Source organism: Manis javanica, chromosome 11 (genome assembly GCF_040802235.1).
Source record: "Manis javanica isolate MJ-LG chromosome 11, MJ_LKY, whole genome shotgun sequence".
Classification (NCBI taxonomy): domain Eukaryota; kingdom Metazoa; phylum Chordata; class Mammalia; order Pholidota; family Manidae; genus Manis; species Manis javanica.
Window position 1 is genome coordinate 85,335,562 of NC_133166.1, and position 20,677 is coordinate 85,356,238.

The window sequence follows — 20,677 nt, forward strand, 5'->3', positions numbered from 1 at the left end:
CAATGAGGAAGGAAGGAGGTAAGTTTTCTCTAAAGTCCAGGGGCTTATTTGGTGATAAATTCTAGAACTATCCAAAACGAATAAACCACAAGACCCTAGTCATGCCTTGAAAGGGAAGAAGGAGTGAGCTGGTATGCTCCGTGACCTACCAATATATTCCTACCCAAGTTTCATTTTGGTGTATAATTCAGGTGCATCAAATTCCCAGGGACCTGTATCCCTGTTTCCCCCCAGCAAGGACACAGTAGCCTTTGCCAGGGTGGAGTGACCAGACAGTGGGGTGCAGAGGGCAGAGCTGGTTATTTAGGCACCACCTTTGCCTTGGGCAGAGGAAACAGCCAAGAAACAGTGGGGAATGTTTGACTGGTGCGCTTTTGTTGAAAAAGGCCCTGCAACTCAGATAACTTCCTTTCTCATGCATTGGAAAATGTCAGTAATAGGGAGATTTTTGCCAGCTCCAAAAGTACAGTGGGGACCGCCCTTCCCAGCCCTGCTGCCTCCTTGACATCCTGGCTCTCTCTGCCCTTGAGCATGCCCACCGAATACTCACTAACCCTGGCCAAAGTCCCCGGTAAAGCAGGCGCCGGCAGCTCCACAAGTGTGTGCGAATAAAAAGGCCATGTGCTGAGACACTGCCATCGGGTGGTCTCCTGAATGATCCACTGTGAGCTCAGAGCAGCCCTGTGCCCCAGGGCAGGTGTCTTGGTCTGGCCCAGCCCAATATTAAGGTAATAGCCCTGTGTCAGAAGTAAACAAGGACTATGCTCTGCCTTCTCGTTCCTACTTCAGCTTAGACACATTCTGGAACAAAACACATTTACTTATTTGACAAGTGTTTATGGAGCCTAGTAAAGGTGAAGCATTGTGTGAGGTGCTGGTGACTCAGGCGTGAACAAGGCAGACTTATTCCTACCTGGGTGGACTTTGCAGGTTACGACTCCCATCTCTCCTGTCCCTTTTTCGTCTCCACAGATGATGACTGCACTGACAGCTTCACCCCTAACCAGGTGGCCCGGATGCATTGCTATTTGGACCTGGTGTATCAGCAATGGAGTCAAAGCCGAAAGCCCACCCCCATTCCCATCCCACCCATGGTCATCGGGCAGACCCACAAGTCCCTCACTATCCACTGGCTGCCTCCAATTAGTGGAGTTGTATATGACAGGTGAGAGAGAGCTGGTGCGTTTCCTTGGTGGCACCTTTCATGTAGCGGGGAGGAAGTGAAGTTAGGGGAGCCCCAGTTTGGAACTGTAACCATATGCCACTGCTCAGGGCTGCTCCCTGCTCTGTTCTCTCCTCCTAAGCAGAGCACATGGGGCTCCCGGGTGAGCCAATGTCTTATGATACATGCTCACTCCTCAGCAAGGGGCCCATCATGTGTTTTCTGTGGAATATCTCCTCTGGTGGGCTTCCAGGAGCCTTGAAGAGGTGGACGAATGTGGTGAAGATGAACTGAAAAAACTCACATGGTCTTTGCCTCCTGTTCAGGGCAGCCACGCGTCCTTGGTGCAAGGGTGGGGCAGAGGCCTGCTGCTTGCCCAGTGGTGCTGGGAGCAAGGGAGGTGAGGTGTGTTCCTCTAGGCAGGTCTGGAGCTGGGTGGGTGGCAGGCTACCCACTGACACCAGCTGTGCATCAGAGGCTTACCTAGCCCATGTGAGCATTTCTAACATCTCCTCTACCTCCTGTTGGACTCGTGCCCAGCCCACTTGTGGCTACTCCTAATAGAACTGCCATTATCCGCTCATTTTCCTATCTGCCCTATTCACTTGGCAACTCCTTCAGGACAGGGCTACTTTTGTATCTTTGGCTCTGGGCCTGCCACAATTGACATCTAATACATATTTATTGAAGAGAATCATTATACCTAAAGTTAATTTTTATTCATCCTTTGCATACTGATGTAAATGAACACCAGGGGATTTTTTTGTAAGGAGAGAAAGTGGGAAAAGGGTGACATCTGACACTTGGTGGGAGGATGAGGGGGCAGGCGTGGTTTAACTGAGGGGGACCAGAACTCCATCTGCACTTGCAGGCTCCCCCCTTCCAAAACCTGCCCTGTTGTTCTGAGTAAAAGTAGTTGTTGTCTGTTGGGTGCTTCTGTGTGAAGCTTTGTCCTGCATATTTTACCCGCATTGTCTCATTCAGTCCTGGTATCAAGCCCAAGTCCTACTATCTAAGTGACTAATCCGAGGCATAGGGAAGTATACAATGGCTAGCCCAAGACCCAGCAACCAAATAGAGGTAAATTGGGGGCATCCACTGGGATTTCAGAAATGGCGAACATGACATAGTTTATGTCTTTGAATTCAGAGTTTTCCCACCTAGTAGGTAGATAGCCCCTCTTCTGTGCGACAACCTTCCCCTCTGGGCATCCAGCCCCAGCTAAGGAGCTGGCTGTGTCTGGAGCTTGGAGCTTGTTTCCACATACTCCAAGCTTTACAGAAGGCCTGGGAGAGAGGACAGAGAGGGACAGGGATGGAAGGAAGCCAGTGAGTCATTTTTCAGAATGTTGTTCCCAGCCTCCTGGTACCTGTCCTCGATACCGTGATGTATGCTTAACGCATGACATCCCTTGGACCCCCACTCCTATCAAGCAGTGTCGATTGCTGCCAGCACCCAAGCTCTCATGGGCTCCATTTGTGGGACAACTCTTCTCCACGTGCTGTGTGTAAGAATCCTCTTCCTGCAAGGGTGACCTTACACAGCTTCGGTGGGGCCAGCTGAACAGTAAGTCCTCATAGGAGTTTTACATCAGTTTGTGCAACACATGTAAACAATTTAATCTTCCGATTCTCTCTCTGGTACAAACGTTATGATAAAGCACACATTAGTACTGGTTTGCTGCAATGTGCTTCCTTTCCTCAGCGAGGTGGGCCACAGTGTTGAGGCCTCCCAGCACGTGTGCCGGGGAGACTCACGTCACGTACCCAGCGATTTGTGTCACACTTGGAGTTATGTTTACGGCTTCTCAGTAGGTCTTTGGAATCTTTATGTCAGAGAGGAGCCCAGCTGCGCACTGTGCTGCAGCCCGGAGGGGGCCAAGTGCATCAGGAAGATGTGGTTTGGAGTTGTGTCCGCACCAGAAGTGAGCACTGACTGGAGTCGGAGGTTGGAGTTAATGACCTCTTTTTGTTGCCAAAGTACTGGACACTTGATGGTATTTGGGAACGTGCTCAAAGGAATTAAGGAACTTGTTGTGACCTCAGATATGTACTTAGTCCTTCTGCGCCTTAGTGTCCACATTTGTAAACATAGGATTCTTACAGGGATTATGAATAATTTATGAAAAGCACCTAGTGGCACAATGCCAGGTGTATAAGATGCTGAATAAATGGAAGCTGAAAAAAACCTGAAGCTGATAGCATAATTATTACTCTTATTTAACAATATTATTTTTCTAGTATATATATATACACAGTATATACTAGTATTTTCCTAGTGTATTTACTAGTATGCTATTTTTCTCCCTCTGACTGTTGACAGACCTCGATTTTCAGATGTGTCCATTCACAATTGGACTTCAAAAAAGATTCTAAGTATCTGAGATGAGACTCATCAAGTGATTTCCCCATGATATCTAGTCACTGTTATCTACCCTTTCCAATCACCCCAGATACAGTGCTTGAAGAACTCTTCATAGTATAGTCTCAGGTATGCTTATAAAATGAACTCTCACAGAGGGATGGCTGAGGGCAGTCCCCGTGCTGACTGCTGGGCTTAGAAAGAGTAGAGTTCAGTCTGGACCTGCTCACAAGCAAAGAAGAAGGAAGGGGAGTGGGAATTCCCAACACCACAGAGCAGTACCCTAAGACAGGAGCCAGAAAGTGCAGTGGATATACAGAGGAGAGATTTGCCAGCCACTCAGAAGAGTCAGGCTAAGTGCCACTGTTAAGGTTACATTTGAATGGGTCTTGAAAGGTGAGTCGGAGTTTGCTAATCAGGGAGGCATGGAAAAGCTGTTTGACAAGAGAACTCATCACAGTTCACGAAGCTAAGTGGAGGGTGTGATGCATTTGTGGAGTGGCGATTGGTTTATTGTGATGGGACCATGCATGTGGTGCAGGAACAGAGGTGGGTAAGGCTGGAGCCACCTGGTGAAGGACCCTGGACCAGAGGGAGGAGTGCAGATGTATCCCCTTAGGTGACAGAGAGCCAAGGGGCATTACATTTCATATGACTTTCATTTTATGTACATGATTAAAGGTAGGGAGTTTAAAATGTAAGATCACACACAGCTAATCAGTTTACTCTGATGATGCATGTCTGTTTTAGGTGGAGAAATACAAGTGGTGTTTGGATGACTTGGTGAGAATCAGCGTAGGAAGGAGTTTATTATTGAAACTCAGATTATGATTATTTTGTGTTGAACGTCCTAAGATAGGAGCTGCCCACTTTCATCTCTGCAGGGCTCCTTTGTGTCTTACTTACATTCTTCTGCTTCATGGCTTTGAGATGTTCATGTCACTGTGAACTTGCAAAGATGAGGTCTACACGAGAAAGAAATGAGTGGAGAAACAGCTGTGCCCCCTGTTGCCCCCTCGGGCCTCAGTACCCATCTTCACTCCCACATCCCCAAAGGTCTCCTGAGTGGCTGCCCCAGCTCAACTGATGGCTTCTCCCCATGTCCCCAGGGCCCCTGGCAGTGTATGCGGTGCCTGCACTGAAGATGGAACGTTCCGTCAGTATGTGCACACAGCTTCCTCCCGGCGTGTGTGTGACTCCTCAGGTTACTGGACTCCAGAGGAGGCTGTGGGTAAAGGAGCATGTTTTCTCATTTGTACTTTGGTGGCTGAGAATGGGGACATGGAGGTAGAGGGTGGACTCGGACACAGTGAGAAAAAGGTGTGTGTGTGTGTGTGTGTGTGTGTGTGTGTGTGTGTGTGTGTGTGTGTGTGTGATTTCCCAGGGGTCTGTGTGTCAAATGCTCCATGAGTGCTTAGTGTGGAGGCCCAATGGCTGTGGTGAAGCATATGTCAGCACAGGGGTCAGAGGGATGGAGAAATCATCTGCACTCAGGGGCTCACGTCCGGGTTAGACAGCTCAGGCCTGTGGAACATGTGCTACTGGCCCACGGCGTGGCCTTGCCTCATGACTGTGTAAGCTGACCTCGTCCGTCGGGCGAGCAGTGGAGAACACACAGCAGGGAACACTCCCACTCTGGCTGAGCCTGTCTGCGGGGGTGGGGTGGACTAGGTGTTCCAAACCGATGCTGTTCGTCCCTGCTATTTTATGAGTCTGTTAATCACTGGTACTGGTTGTGCTTTGGATATGATCTCAGCAAGGCTCTAGGAGGGGGTAAATGCTTTCGTTGTCCTTTTTCTTGTCCCTCTCCCTACGTCTTAGTTACCAATTCACTCACATATGTATATCAGTGCCTTTAAGACAAATTACAGCATTTACCCCAATCTGGGTCCAGAAAATGCTGTTGACATGAGTTTTAGCACCTTCTGATGAATGGCTTGACTTCTCCCATCATCACCATCTTCAATGTTTACTTAATCATCATCTTTCTCTTACATTTATTAAGATCCCAAAAACTATTCGGTAGGATTTGTTGGATATGGTTCTATTTGAGTTATTTTGCAGCCTTAACTCTGACAAGAAAAGAAAGAGAACATTGGTCTAAGAGTCTACAGTGTCTGTTAAATGTCCCCTTGGTCTCCCAGTTACTGAAATGACAGGAGCCTCAGGGAGAAATCTGGCGAGAGACAATTTACTTTTGATTCTATAGGGCTTTTTGCAAATGAAAGTGTTCAGGGCAAAATGGGAAGTAACTATAAGATTTCTATTGGCACTGCTTTGGACTCATTTAGAAATTGGCATTTCATAAAAGGCCATTTCTGTGGCAAAATGTTTTGTTCTGCACTCATGTTTTAATGCCCATTGGACTCCCTGACCCTGCACTGCTTTCTTTTTGATTTTTTGAAAATTGAAAGTTCTGGGTTCTAATTCTCATATTGTGTCTTGAGGCAAAACCAAGCCAGGGTCTCCACTTCATGTTTTAACATGAGATCATAATTAAAACTTTCTGACAGGCATTGCTGCTGTTAGGCTGCCTTCTGAGGGCCTTCACCATGTTAGTATTTGGGGATGACTGCTGGAAAATTCTGCTTGCTTTAAAAAGGTGGAAACTAAATTTCAAAGCATGTGAACTATGCTTTGAAAAGTCAGAATTCAAATCCACACAATGAAAGGCATTGGGTCCCCGGTAAAGCATGCACAGACACACTTACTTACAGTTCTGGTCACAGTGTATTTAATGACACTTCATGAACACTTATTGACCACCAACTGCCCTGGGAAACAGGAAAATTGAACCAGATATATCCTTTATTTAAATATCATCTTCCTGGAGAGAATTGCCCTGGCTCCGTAATCTAAAATAGTCCCCTGTCCCATCTCATCCTTCTCTAACCGCTAATCTGCCTTCATTTTTCTTCAAAGATGCCATTAACACTTGGAATTTTGTTTCTACCTCATTATCTATTTACTGTTGTACCTATCACCCTATTGTAAGGTATATGAGGGCCAAACCTTATCACTTGTGTGTGCTACTCTGTCTCCAATACCTAGACTAGTGTGAGGTGTAAAAGAGGTACATAGTCAAGTTTTTGTTGAATGAATGAATGGATAGATGGATTCGCAACATAGGCAAAAAACAGGAAGGACAATAAGATGTAAGACACATGCGCATTCAAACTACTTTCCTGTGGTGTGGGCTTGGATTTTTTTTTTATTTTCCAAATTCTGAAGGGCTAAATAATCCAATTTTTGTAAATGTAGTTTTCCAGATGTTTCTGTGGAACACAGAGATCTCCTTCACTAACCTAGTAGGGCGGGGGTTAAATGGTACTTACTTTATAAATGAGGAATTTGAGGCTTGGAAAGACCTGCTGCTGTCACAGCTAACAGCCCCATGCCAATTAGAGCCTAGCTCTGCTAATTGCTCATTTAACACTTTTCCTTCAATCCCCCTCATGTGAGACAAAAGAAAATCACCTCACACAGGTATTTCCACAGAGCTGGCCTTAAGATATTTGTGCTATTTATTTTCTCCATTATATTTTTACTTGGCTACCGAATCTCCATTCTTTTTCCAACTGAAGTGTCTGTGCTTCTAGTTCCTGCTGGCAGTGTCCTCCATGCACTGAGGACATATACCTCCTCATGTGTATGGGGTACATGAGCTGAACTGACACGGAAATTTCAGTTTGTCGTTTTAAAGTTTGGCTGACCGTCAATCGGAAGGACTGCTGAGGTATGATCTTAGGGGATCAAAGAGTTTTGTGAAGAGCCTAGTTAGAATATAGTGACAGTCTGAACCATGCGTTGGCCTTATTAATAAATAATACAGGACTTCAGATGCATTAATTTATCATCGATTATGAATAAACTAAGTACAAATAATTCCCCTCCGCTCAAGGATTCTTTAAGGACATGACTTACCCTCTCTGCATGAGTCCTATGTTTCCACCTACGATCAGGTTGCTCCAGTCCAATGTCCTGATGGGCTTCTCTTGTTCAAGGGCATCATGTAGAGGTGATAAGGAGCAAGACATAAGACTTTGGAATTCTTACACCTTTGTCCTCAGTAGGACTTAAGACCTGACCCACTTCTGTGAGAATTCAGAGTTCTTCTTCATTCTTTTTTCTGGCTGCTCATGTGGCTACTCATTTTCACACTTGTAATGGTTGGTTCCTGATGCATCTTTCTTTCTGTTCATCTCCCTCAGGGCCTCCAGATGTGGATCAGCCCTGTGAGCCGAGCTTACAGGCCTGGAGTCCCGAACTCCATCTGTACCACATGAACATGACAGTCCCCTGTCCCGTGGAAGGCTGCAGCCTGGAGCTGTTCTTCCAGCACCCGGTCCAAGCTGACACCCTCACCCTATGGGTCACCTACCTCTCCATGGACTCTTCCCAGGCACTCTTTGACACTGAGATCTTGCTGGAACACCAGGAGTCTGTGCACCTGGGCCCCTTGCACACTTTCTGTGACACTCCGCTCACTATCAAACTTCACGTGGACGGGAAGGTCCTGGGGGTGAAAGTCTACACCTTGGATGAGCGGATGGAGATTGATGCGGCTCTCCTGACGTCTCAGCCCCACAGCTCTCTGTGCTCCGGCTGCAGACCTGTGCGGTACCAGGTGCTCCGGGAGCCCCCATTTGCCAGTGGCTTGCCCGTGGTGGTGACACATCCTCACAGGAAGTTCACTGACGTGTGAGTTGGGCAGTAGGGCTTTCTACACCATGGGGCTTTCTGGGGCTTTGGGCGTGGGTTTTGTTTCCTTTCTCCCACGTTTTATTTTTATATTCTGACATGACCTTAGTTGGAGAGATATCCAAAATCTCAGAGGGGATTTTATTTGAACATGGCATATCTAAGCTGATGAAAAATATTTCCCAGAAGGGAGCAAGCAGGTGTTCTGACTGATGGTCCATCATTATGATTATGGATACAAGGGGTTAGTATAGAAGGTGTTTCAGTTGGACCAAAAGTAATTGTCGCAGACAAGTTGATCAGAGTCAGATGCTCCTATCTGGTGACATAATTTAATTTCTGATTCCTTGCTGTGACTTTTGGATAACCTGCTTATAACATTTAAAGGTTATAATCAAGTCTTCCATAGCTAAGCAAAGAAGCCAAGGGTCCTGCCGACACTGTGGTTAGTTTTGTGACTCATTTTCATGTGTATTTCATGGTTCCCTCTTTGTCTCTTTCTCTCCTCGCTCCCTCTTTCTTTGCTTTTCTTTCAACTCTCCTCTTTCTCTCTCTTCTGTTCTTTCTACATTTAGTGAGCTCTGCTGTGGTCCAGGAACTGTGTGCTCAGTGCTGGGGGATACAGACTAGGATAAAATCACTGGCTTAAACATATGCAGTGTCTAGAGTAGAAGGTTGGTGTCTCCAAAGGAAAATTCTCCCTACCTCATAATTTTCCTTGGAGATTGCCCTGAGGGCAGAACTCAGGGTGAAAAGAATGTTTTGTCAGAGGTGCTATGTTGGTTAGCTTTTGCTGTGTTAGACATCATCATAAAACACAGTGCTTTAAAACAACAAACACTGTTTCTCATGATCCTGTGGGTTGGCTGGGTGTTCTCATCTGGACTGGCTGGGCGTGAGCTCCGCAGCTGGGAACAACCCCCTGCACACTGTGGAGGCCCAGCCAAGATGGCTGGCGTGGCCTCCGAGACGAAATCCTCTTCCCACATGAGCTCTCATTGTCTAGCAGGCTTCACCTGGGCTTGTTCTCATGGTGTGGGTTTTCAGTAGCAGGAGGGCAAGCCCCCAGACATTTCCACTTTCCAAGTCTGTGCTCATATTGCTCATGATAACATTCCACTGGCCAGAGTGTGTGACTTCACACGGCCAATTCCAGGTTTAGGGGGTGGCAAAATAGACTCTCTCTCTTTTGGTGAGAAGAATAGCAAAGTCGCATCTCAAGGGGTGTGCAGTGGGGTGGGAGGGATTTCTGCCCATTTTGTGGTCTACAGCAGCTACAAAAAGTGGAGAAAAATGTGTGCCTTGAGCTTTCCTACATTTCCTCTTCCCATGTTTTCTCTGTGAATTAGAACTTGGAGACCGGGAAATGGTCAGGGAAATGGTCAAAACACTAATGTAAATAGTAGGACAGATCATGGGGTAGATTCAGAAAGAAAAAGAATCACTTTCAAGCTTCTCTAGGTAGTCAAAATGACATTGTTCTCTAGATGTGCACACGCACATGCGCATGTGCATGCACACACACACACACATTTATACACAAAACCCATTTTCTAGATGAGAAAACTAAGGTTTGACTTTAATTTGGTTGAACAGAGCTAGTAGGTGGTAGACTCAAGATTAAAATTGAATTTTCTGACTGAGTCACCTTTAGTTTCCTGTAGTCACCTGGAGTGACTTACTGCCTTTACAAATTCAGCCCATTAAAGGTTGGGACTACCTGCTGCTGAATTTTCCCCCCCAGAATGTAACATATTTTGATGCTTTCTGCCTATCCTTACCCAGCCCCAGAACAGCAAGACTTAGTCATGGCTGGATGAGAAGTCTGACAGAAACCACCCTGTAAAGCCATCAGAATGGATGAGGATATAAAGTTGTTTTGCTTTTAAAATAACTGTCACATTCATGAGAAGATTGCTTCCTTAAAGAGAGCTAATTTGGAAATTTAAAGTCTTTAATATTTAGGTGTCTTTCCCATTAAAAATAACTAAAAGCCTGTTCAGAGGTTTTTAAAGTTGATTTTGAAACTCTGATGTTTCCTGTTTGCTAGATGAAACATCAAGTGAGAGAATAGAGCTTTGTGGTTGAGTTGAAGAGGGTCTTGGTAGAAGGTATATGGTGGACACTCCTGACAATCCCATGAGATCCATCCTCTAGGGCATTCCCGTCCTAGATTGGCTTTGGCGGTAGTTTCCCAATTGGGACAGATGCTGGACAAAATTAATACGAGGGCAGAATTTGTGTTGGAATCAGAAGCTCTGCTCTTAGGCCCTTAGCCCTTCCAAATGTTCAGTCTCTCATGTTCTCTACCTCATCAGTGTGCTGGGGCCCTGGAGAGAGTGATAAACTCCTTTCATCTCTGGTGTCGACTAATAAAGTCCATTCCTGGTATATGTGCATTTTGACAGGTTTGGAGGTGGGGAGTAATCTAATGCACTTCTAATTGTGGAATTTCTTGTATCTCCAAAATGGTGATGAAGGGAGAGAAGAGGGAGTTGCCTCTCCTCCCAAGGATTCAGCCTCCTCAGAAAAAGAATTCTCTTGAGAAACAAGAAAACTGTCAGTCATAGACCGTTGTTGAGCTCAAACCCTGAAGCTTTCCTTTCCTTGATTGCTTTGACATACAGAAGTCTAGTTTTCCAATAGTTGGGGATTTTTTTGTTTTGTTTATAATATGGTAAACATACACTTAAAATGCCTTCTTGCTAGAGTGTATAGGACTGTTGGTTGATTGAATAAGCAGTTATTGCACATGCCCTATGCAGAGTACTGGAAATACAGAAATGAACACGATTTCAGACATTCTGCTGCTGGGTAAGACCATATGCCTTGGTGTCAAATAATGTAGCATGTATTTAAGATTGACATCCCCATATTTATTTTCAACTCCGCAAATCATCTGCAAAGGCCCCAGGGTGTGTCTCACCTTCTGGATGTTGTGGTCACAGCCCATTGATTTCCACAGGGAGGTCACACCTGGGCAGATATATCGGTACCAAGTTCAAGCTGGAGCTGGAGCAGAACTTGGAGAAGCTTCGCCTCCTCTGAGCCACATCCACGGAGCTCCTTATTGTGGAGATGGGAAGGTGGCAAGGTGAGTGGCGTGTGCTTGGGGATGTGCAAATAGGGACACCTTGCCCTGCTCTGACCAGGAGCATCGGCCTACAGTTTCAGTCTGATTTGTTCTGGAAATGAAGGGGTAGGGCACTGTGTGATTCTTGTACTGAAACAAACTCTACAACCAACAGTGATCTTGAGAGGTCACTCACATCTTTGCTTTGTTAAGGAGGGGCCTGCTTTTATTTAGAGCTCGCCCCAGAATACTCAGATATCAGAGCTGAGTGTGGGGCACTTCCTTAAGGTTTCAGAGAACAGCTGCTGGACTGTGATTCAGGGAGGGAATTCATGGGGCAAAGGTCAAATGTCAAATGATGCCACAAGAGGATGTCAGCATTTCTTTTGCATCAGTGGCCTGTCCTGTACTAACTAGCTGTGTGACCTGTGGAAAATCAGTGTAGCTTTCTGAGCTTTAGTTGTGCATTTGACCCCTGGAAGACTTGACTACAGTGTAATTTTCAGCTATTCTTTAGTGTAATTTTCACTTAGGTAAAGATGGAATTAGTCTCCTTTGGTTTCCTAACATGCTGTGTCATGTTTTCTATTGCCCTTTGTGATATCAGCCTAGAGGACTCATTCATTTTGGTTTGTCTGGGACTTCCCAAATTTAGCATTGAAAACTCCTGTGTCTCAGTAGTCACCCTATATTAACCTATCCTCAAAGCTCCTCTAACCTAACATGTGACATACATAAAACTGCCAGAGGTACAGGGCTGAAAGACCAGGCATTGTGATTTGTCTTACATTCTGCATCCTAATAAGTCAGCCTATCTTTAATTCCCCAGAGCAGGTAAAAATATATTGTGTCTTGAAGCTCTAACAGAAAGTAATTCTATAGCCTTTCTTGGGATCCCATCCCACCATTTTGGAGTCACTAAACATTGCTTATCCTCTCAACCTTCCCAGATCCTTCAGCTTCAGTGTTAGCCTCTTCCTTTACATGGAAGCATAAACACATGTTTCCAAACCTCCACGGAGGTGCCTGAGGTCACCTTACCCAGCTCTGCTAGTTTTCTGCCACCCGCCTAACTCATTCTCAGCTTGCCGCCTCCCCTGCTCCAGCTTAGATTCCCCCCATCCAGCGGGGATCCCTCACATGTGCACAGAATAAATATGGCTGCTGTCATTGTGTTTCTTGTTCTGGCTGCCTCTTTTGAAGTCTGCTGCCCACCACATGAGATGTTCGAGGAACTTGGTTACCACCGTTACCCAGGCAGAGCCCTCCTTGAACAAAACAAATGCCAGAGCGTCTCCTATAGCAGTTCTATAATGATAGCCACCATTGAGGTTGCAGGATGCCACATCTGCCTGGAGTCAGGGGCAGAAAGAGGTGACAGACCCGCCTCCTAACTTGGTTTTGCCTTGAGGCATCTCCACCTGAGGCAGTACCTGCTGGGTTCCTGGGACTCATGAGGTTTCTTATCAAAATGGTCCTTTAAACTTTTGCCTGTATTCTCTCTCTGTAAAGAGTCATACTTTGTTCTACCATCCAGTGGGAAGATATCTCTGAAATGCTGTTTCATCTCAGGAGGAGGCACTCTGTTACACATGAAACAAGAATATAAATGATCTAACCCACTGTTTAACACTTCAGTGATGTGTAGATTCATTCTAAGGGAATCTCAGATCCCCAAGGAGTCATCCTCAGACTCTAGTTTTAACATTTTTATTAAAAGCTGAAGTTGTCACTTTGGTCAAAACTTGTCAATACGACTACCAGCACAAGCCCAGTGGAGGCCCTGAAGTTAGAGCAGTATTCATTTAGAAGTCGATCATCTCAATCTTTGCTGCTCAGTGTGGGAACCACCAGCCCCATGGGACGGTTTGAGCCTTTGAAATGTGCAACTAAGAAATGGAATTTTATCTAAATAATTTAAATTTAACTTAAAAGCTGAAATGATTCAGTTCTCAGAAAACATTTCAGTATATTTGGAACAACTTGTGTAGGTGGATCTACTTTCTCACCCTTCAGTTTATGAAATCTAAGTACAGATCAAGTGTTTGAATTGAGATGTGGTGTAAGTGGAGCATATACATATAAGATTTCAAAGCCCGAGTATGCAAAGAAAAAATGTAGCATACCTCACTAGTAACTTTAATACTGATTACTTAATGAAATTATAACATTTTAGATGTATTAGGTTAGATGAAATATATTATTAAAACTAAATTCACCTGTTTCTTTTTACTTTTTAAATGTGGTCTCTACTAGAAAATTGAAGATTATATGAATGACTTTCATTGTATTTCTACTGGGTAGCAATGCATGAGATGACACACAATCAGCTTATATTGTGTAGATTATCTTCAAAATGAAAGTGAATTTGTGGTTTCCTTAATTTCTTCAGTTAGGTTGTTTTCCCTGTCTCTTATCCCTTCTCCAATTACAGCTTACCATTTAAAACATAATTATCATATAATTGCATTTATAGCATACTTTTAATTCTGCTTAAAACAATTTTTATATCTAATGATTCAATCTTTATTCTATCCCTGTATTGGGGTATACTTTAAACAATGGTTAGAGCTGTTAGTGACGTCCTGGGTCTCATAACACTTTAGCATTCCCCAAACCCTTTATCTACCTCGTGAGTGAAAAAGTCAAGGAGAAAAAAATGATAACTCCCAATCTATTTTATAATAGCCAAATTGTATTTCTTTCAAAGGGGCTTCAACTCAGGTTTATTCGTTTTGTTCCCATAACATATGCTTCGTGTACTCCTCACTCTAAAGTTAATTCCCTCACCTCAATCCAAGTTGTCATCAATCAGCATTTGAGGTTCAAAACAAAAATGGGGTTTTTCTTCTCCCAGTGTTTATTTCTCCCCTGCAATATATGCCAGCTGCCACCAGGTGGTAGTAGGTAGTAAGGACAAAGACCTGCCTGAGCTTTAGGTTGCCCCTGGGCCTGAGAGAAGGCAGCGATCTGCTGCTGAGTCTCTTGGTATATAAACAGGCAATTTCAGTGCCACAAAATGCTAACTTTAACAACCACTGCATTGACATAGAGCAAAACAATGACAATATAAAGCAGTATCAGATAAAAATGAATAGAAAAAAACACACAGACAGGCAAGTTTCCTCCTTACCAAATCAGCTATTTCTAAGAGCGAGTAGGCCTTTTCTAGCATAAAACCATTACCAGAAACAATGCTAGGGTCCTCAGGGCCCTTCTAGATGTTTCTGAGCCATAAACTACTTTTTCTGTTAAAGCATTCACTTAGCTTCTACTTTTCTCCAGCCTGCATTTTTCAATATATAATAAGGAGTATTAAGGATTTAAAATGATAGTAACTAAACAAGAAAAACCATATGTATGTATATATGTATGTATGTATGTATGTGTACTTTTACCTTCTAGGAGCCTGGGAGAAGAGTGTGATGATGGAGACCTTTTGAGTGGAGATGGCTGCTCAAGGGCATGTGAGCTGGAGGAAGGCTTCAACTGTGTAGGTGAGTTTAGGAGCAACCAACTAGGGTTATGTCCTATTTTTGAAGGTGTCTCCGCATCTTGTTTTTGTGAGGTTTTGATATCCTGTATACATACAGCTTAGTGATAATAATAGCAGTAACATTTGATGTGTCTATTATGTGCCAGGCACTAATCCTTTCTTGTATTTCATCTCATTTAATCCCTACAATGAACTGAAGCACAGAGGGCTTAAATAACTTGTTTTTCTCTTACACAGCTAGAGGTGGTGATGTCAGGATTTTAGCTAGGAAGTAAGGCTCCAGCGTCTAGTTGTTAAACCACTAGATTATACTGCCTCCTTGATCAATGTTACCGCAGATTACTCTTGGGTCCTCATGTCTAACATAAAACTGTCAGCTAAGTAGTACAATCATACAGATGCTACTTAAAAAATTAGGGAAGGAAACATTCTAAGAAAAAAGGAGTGCAAGATATTTAACAGATAAGATCATGAAGGATGACAGAAGGTCATATATTTCTTAATCCTGGAGAGAATCACTGGTAAAAAATTATTACTAGGTGATTTTGAATCTAACCTTTTGCCACACAAAAAGGCCATCCAGAACACTTCTCCCAATTCTGAATAAAGCATTATCAATAGGCTTCTTAGATATAGATTGTTTCTACATTCTCATCTGTATACATTGCAATGATTCTGTGGAACATAACCACTCATCAAAGTTATTTTAAAAAGCAGTACATTTAAAATTATTTTATTGTGTCTAAATTTCAAGGTAGAATAGAATATGATTATAATTATATAGAATTTATTAAGGTGCTGTATACTGTACAGAACACACAAATGCCCCTGCTCTCTAGAGCAGAATCACAAAATTATAGAATCTTAGTAGTCTTCCAACCATTCATCCATCCATCTAATAAATGTATGCAGTGCCCACCATATACCATGAGTCTATTAGGGACCCTATTATTCATGTATATAGTCTAGCAGTGACTTAGAATCCAACTTCCTTTCTTACAGGAATCTCTTCTACCAGTTCTTGAAAGATAGGCCTCTGGCTTCTGCTTACACAGTTCTAGCAGTGAAGAATGTACCTTGAAACAGACCATTCTGTTTAAAAATGACTTCATCTGTTATAAAATTCTTCTCTCCTTTTCTGTTGGAAACTGAGGCTCAGAACGTTTTACTGACTCATCCATGGGCATACAATGAGGTCTTTGCAAAGCCAGCACTGGAACTGAGCTTTCTTAATACTTAATCAAGTGCTTTTTCCTTGCTGTGAAACTACAGGTGATTTTTTTCTGTTGTTTTATTTGACTACCATTCAGATATTTGAAATGCCTCCCTATTATTCCCCTTTCCAATCCAAACATCCCCTCATGTGATTAGGTTTCCAGACTCTTTCCTATTTACCCTAACCTGGCATGCTTTATGTGTTCAATGCCCAGAAAGGAATTCAATACCCTAGTTGTGGTCTGGCCATGCAGAATACACTGAACCAATTACCTTCCCTCTTCTATACACAAGTATTTGTTAATACCACCTCTGTTTGCATCATTTCTTTTTAGTAGCACACAGTGAGCTCATATTGAAAACACACACACACACACACACACACACACACACACACACACACAATTACAAATATTCTCCAAACATGGTGCTTTCTCCAGTGGAGTTCAAGTCTTATTTAACAAGAGCAAACCTTGCTTTGTTTCTATCCCATTTGATCCCATTACATTCAGCTTATATTTCCTTAGCCTCCAGCTGAGTAAGACTATATCTAAATTATTTTAAATGTACAGGGTAAAGTTAAAATGATCTATTCCACAGTTACACATCTGTTTCAATGAATAATAAATTCATAGTATGCTAAGCATATAGTTCAATTTCATTACTTCTCAAAAGACTGGGTTTGAAGGAGCCATTATGAAATGTGTTTCAAAAGTGGTTTATTATTTGTAGATGGAGTTGAAAAAACAGAGGTAAAAATTTTAAGTCTGTGGTAAAACAAAAAATAGAGATGAAGCAGGAAGCAATCAGTGGATTATAAATAGAAAAACAAAACATTTATATGTTACAAACAATATACACATTATAAAATACATGTTATAAAATATATATATATAATATACATACAAATATACATATTTATGTACATAAACACATATGTATATTTATATACATATTTATTAGAGAGAGAGACAGAAAGAGGAAATTATCGTGGGGAGTCATTCAAAATATACATATATTGGCTTGGGGGAGCTGATTTGGGAAGGCCATGGGTTTGATAGAATGCAGACATTTAAAACCCAAAAAAGGATTAGAACCCAGTCCTAAGAACAGTGGCTCATTCCTGGCAAGCACAGATAGATTTACCACAAAAGGGTCTTAGACTTGCAGAAATTATTAAGGAAAATAATTAGTAACTACATGTTGATAAGAAGCTGAAAAGTTACTGCAACAGCTAGTGGTATTGCTGTGAAGAATTAAAAATAAAAAGAATGGTATACCAACAGTAAGTTTTAGTAATGATGTTACTGAATGTATACCTATGTGTTAAATTATTTTGAAATCTTGGTCTTATTTTCATGCCCTATTTTTATTTTTTATTGATGTGTAGTTGTACAATATTATATTAGTTTCAGGTGTACAATACAGTATTTCAACTTCATATATACTATGAAGTGATTACCACCATAAATTTAGCCACTATCTATCACCATAAGAAGTTGTTATAATATTATGCTATTTAAGCTGTTTTTTGCATCCCCTTATCCCCTTATAAGGAAGCTTATACTTTTTAATCCCTTTCCCCTACTTTACCCAATCCCCTACCTTCTGCCCTTTGGCAACTACCAGATTATTCTTGGTATTTATGAATTTCTTTGTTTAGGTTTTGTTTTTGTTTTTGTTTTTTAGACTCCACATATAAATAAAATCATACAGTATTTGTCTCTGCCTGACTTATTTCACTGAGCATAATATCCTCTAAGTCCATTCTTGCTGTCACAAATGGCAAGATTTCATTCTTTTTTATGGGTGAATAATACTTCTATATATATATATATATATATATATATATATATTATATGCCACACCTTCCTTATCTGTTCATCCATCAGTTGACAGGTAGCTTCCATATCTTGGCTATTATAAATAATGCTGCAATAAGCATAGGGGCATGTATAGCTCTTCAAATTGGTGATTTAGTTTTCTTCAGATAAATAAGCAGAAGCAGAACTGCTGGTTCACATCCAGTTCTACTTTTAATTTTTTGAGGAACCTCCATAGTGTTTTCCATAGTAGCTGCACTCTATTGCATTCCCTCCAATAACGCATGAGAGTTTCCTTTTCTCAACATCGTCACCAACACTTGTTATTTCTTGTCTTTTTGATAATAGCCATTCTGACTGGTGTGAGGTGATACCTCATGGTTATTTTGATTTGCATTTTCCTGATGATTAGTGATGAGCATCTTTTCATGTGTCTCTTGGCCATTTGTACGTTTTCTTTGAAGAAATGTCTATTTAGATCCTCTGCCTGTTTTTTAATTGGACTGTTTGTTTTTTAATATTGACTTGTGTGAGTCCTTCATATATTTTGTATATTAACTCCTTGCCAGATATATAATTTGCAAACACCTTCTCCCAGTAGGCTACCTTTTTGTTGATGATTGCCTTCATTATGTAAAAGCTTTTTATTTTGATGTGGTCCCATTTATTTTTGCTTTTGTTTTTTATTTTTCCCCTTGCCTGAGGAGACAGATTCAAAAATTCATTGCTCACACCAATGTCTAAAACCTTACTGCCTATGTTCTCTTCTAGGATTTTTATGGTTTCCAGTCTTACATTTAGGTCTTAAGCCCATTTTGAGTTTATTTTTGTATATTGTGTAAAAACAAGTCTTATTATTTTAAGTAGAACTGGGATATTAGAATTGTACTACTTATATTAATTTTCCTGACATTTTGGAAGAACATTCAATAGTACTTTAGAAATGTCTTTGTAACTGTATCTCAGCTTTCCACATTTGAAGAAAGCTAGTTTACATATTTCTAGTTAGTATTATTCATTTAGTAGGAGTTATCCTATGAGCAAGTATGGAACTGGTCCAGAGAACAGAAACCTGCTTTACAACTTCAACAGGTTTTTCTTTCACATTCATTTCTCATTTGTTTGCTGTTAAAGACAGTCCCTCTGTCTCAGCCTGAGGCACTGTGGAATGACAGCCACCAAACCTGCTTTCTGTAAGCTTGGCTGAAATCCAAGCTCTATTATAGCTTATGTATCGAGGGACCTTTGGCAAGTCACTTAAAATCACTGAGACTCAGGTTTCCTATTTATGAAACAAATGAAAAATACATACCTCACTTTTGTTGTTCAACTGAAAGGAATAATACGTATCTAACCCTTATAAATCTGGAGCCCATATTGTCCATTTAAAGCAGTTAACTGAAGAAATACAATTCATCAGCAAAAAGTAATTGAAAACAAATCCCTCAAATACTTTAATATTTCAAAAATGATGAAGGAGATCCAAGTATATAATGCATCATACAATTTATTTAAATTCATTTTATTTACCTACTTCTCTTATATCCCCAGCTTCTCTTAAGTATCTTGCTTAATGATTTCTTAAACTTTATGCATCCAGCCTGCAGCTGCTTATTTTCTCCCTCTTCTTTCTCCCCCCAGTCCCACCCTTTTCTATACTTTTTATCATATAAATGAATTTTACCACTCTCCTCATGAAAAAGAATCCTTCTTTAGTGGTGTGTGTGTGTGTGTGGTCTGCACATTTGGGGTAGGCATGAGACTGGCTGGCAATTACAGGATTCTCTTCAGCAGGCTGGAGAAAAAAAATGTGATTATTTTTGCATGACATGTATAAAAACACTTTTTCAAATGTCATACAATATGTTTCTTGGCAGGGGAGCCAAGCTTGTGCTACATCTATGAGGGAGATGGGGTATGTGAGCCTTTTGAGAAGGAAACCAGCATTATAGACTGTGGCCTCTACACTCCCAAAGGGTACATGGATCAGTGGGCCACCCAAGCATACTCCTCTCATGAAGACCAGAAGAAGTGTCCTGTTTCCTCGGTCATTGGAGAACCTCATTCCATGGTAAGTTAAGACAGCGGAATAAAGTCTGAACAAAATTTTGAAGTGACTCCCCAAGATACTTAATGGAAGCTTATGTTTTTCTCCTGACTTTGACATCAAATTTAGTCCTTACTGAACGCAGCGTAAGATAAAGTTGAATGAAAAATTCCTAAACTAAATGTGGTCCCCTACTTTCACCCAAGTTACCCTCGCTAGCTTTGGCTAGGAGCCTTTGACTATGCAATAGCTAATTTTAAGGTGTACAACAGCATCTCAGAGTGAATCTTATAAATACATATATCAGAAATCATACTTGGGCTTTACATTCAGGATAATTTATTTTAAAAGAAGAAGGAACAGCAGTGAGGAGTCAGAATGCCTGGATTACACTACTGGTTCCACCAGTATTACTAGTATTATGACTAAGTGACGCTTGACAAGTCACTTAACATCTCTGGGACACCAATTTTCTCATATGTAAAATGGGTATAGCAGTACCTTTTGTGTTTAACTCAGAGGTTTATTACATGGCTTAAATGAAGTTTAAAATGCACATTAAAGATCCAAGTATAATCTGACTTAAAGAATTATTATTCAACAAAATCTAGAGTTTGTACTAAAAACAAATCCTCAGGTATACAATATTCTGTGATATCTACCTAAGTTAATAGGAGAGCCTCGGAGGCTCTGAGGACTGACATCTACAAATTATAGTTGAATACCAGAAAGAATATTAAGGACTTTGGTTTTTGGGTAGTATTCCAGAGGCTTCCATTGCCAGATAAACTCTTCTATT

General features: G+C 41.8%; 1 protein-coding gene across 2 annotated transcripts in view; it reads left to right on the forward strand.

The window, feature by feature from the left end:
* The window catches only part of PAPPA2 (pappalysin 2), a 281,412-nt gene that overhangs the window by 116,508 nt on the left and 144,227 nt on the right, over nucleotides 1-20,677 (forward strand). For both annotated transcript variants that reach the window (XM_037022528.2, XM_073216797.1), the window contains exons 6-11: nucleotides 973-1,165; nucleotides 4,633-4,754; nucleotides 7,735-8,224; nucleotides 11,190-11,318; nucleotides 14,703-14,794; nucleotides 19,709-19,902. In XM_037022528.2, the coding sequence (XP_036878423.2) occupies nucleotides 973-1,165; nucleotides 4,633-4,754; nucleotides 7,735-8,224; nucleotides 11,190-11,318; nucleotides 14,703-14,794; nucleotides 19,709-19,902 (1,220 nt within the window). The remainder of the gene's footprint in view (nucleotides 1-972; nucleotides 1,166-4,632; nucleotides 4,755-7,734; nucleotides 8,225-11,189; nucleotides 11,319-14,702; nucleotides 14,795-19,708; nucleotides 19,903-20,677) is intronic.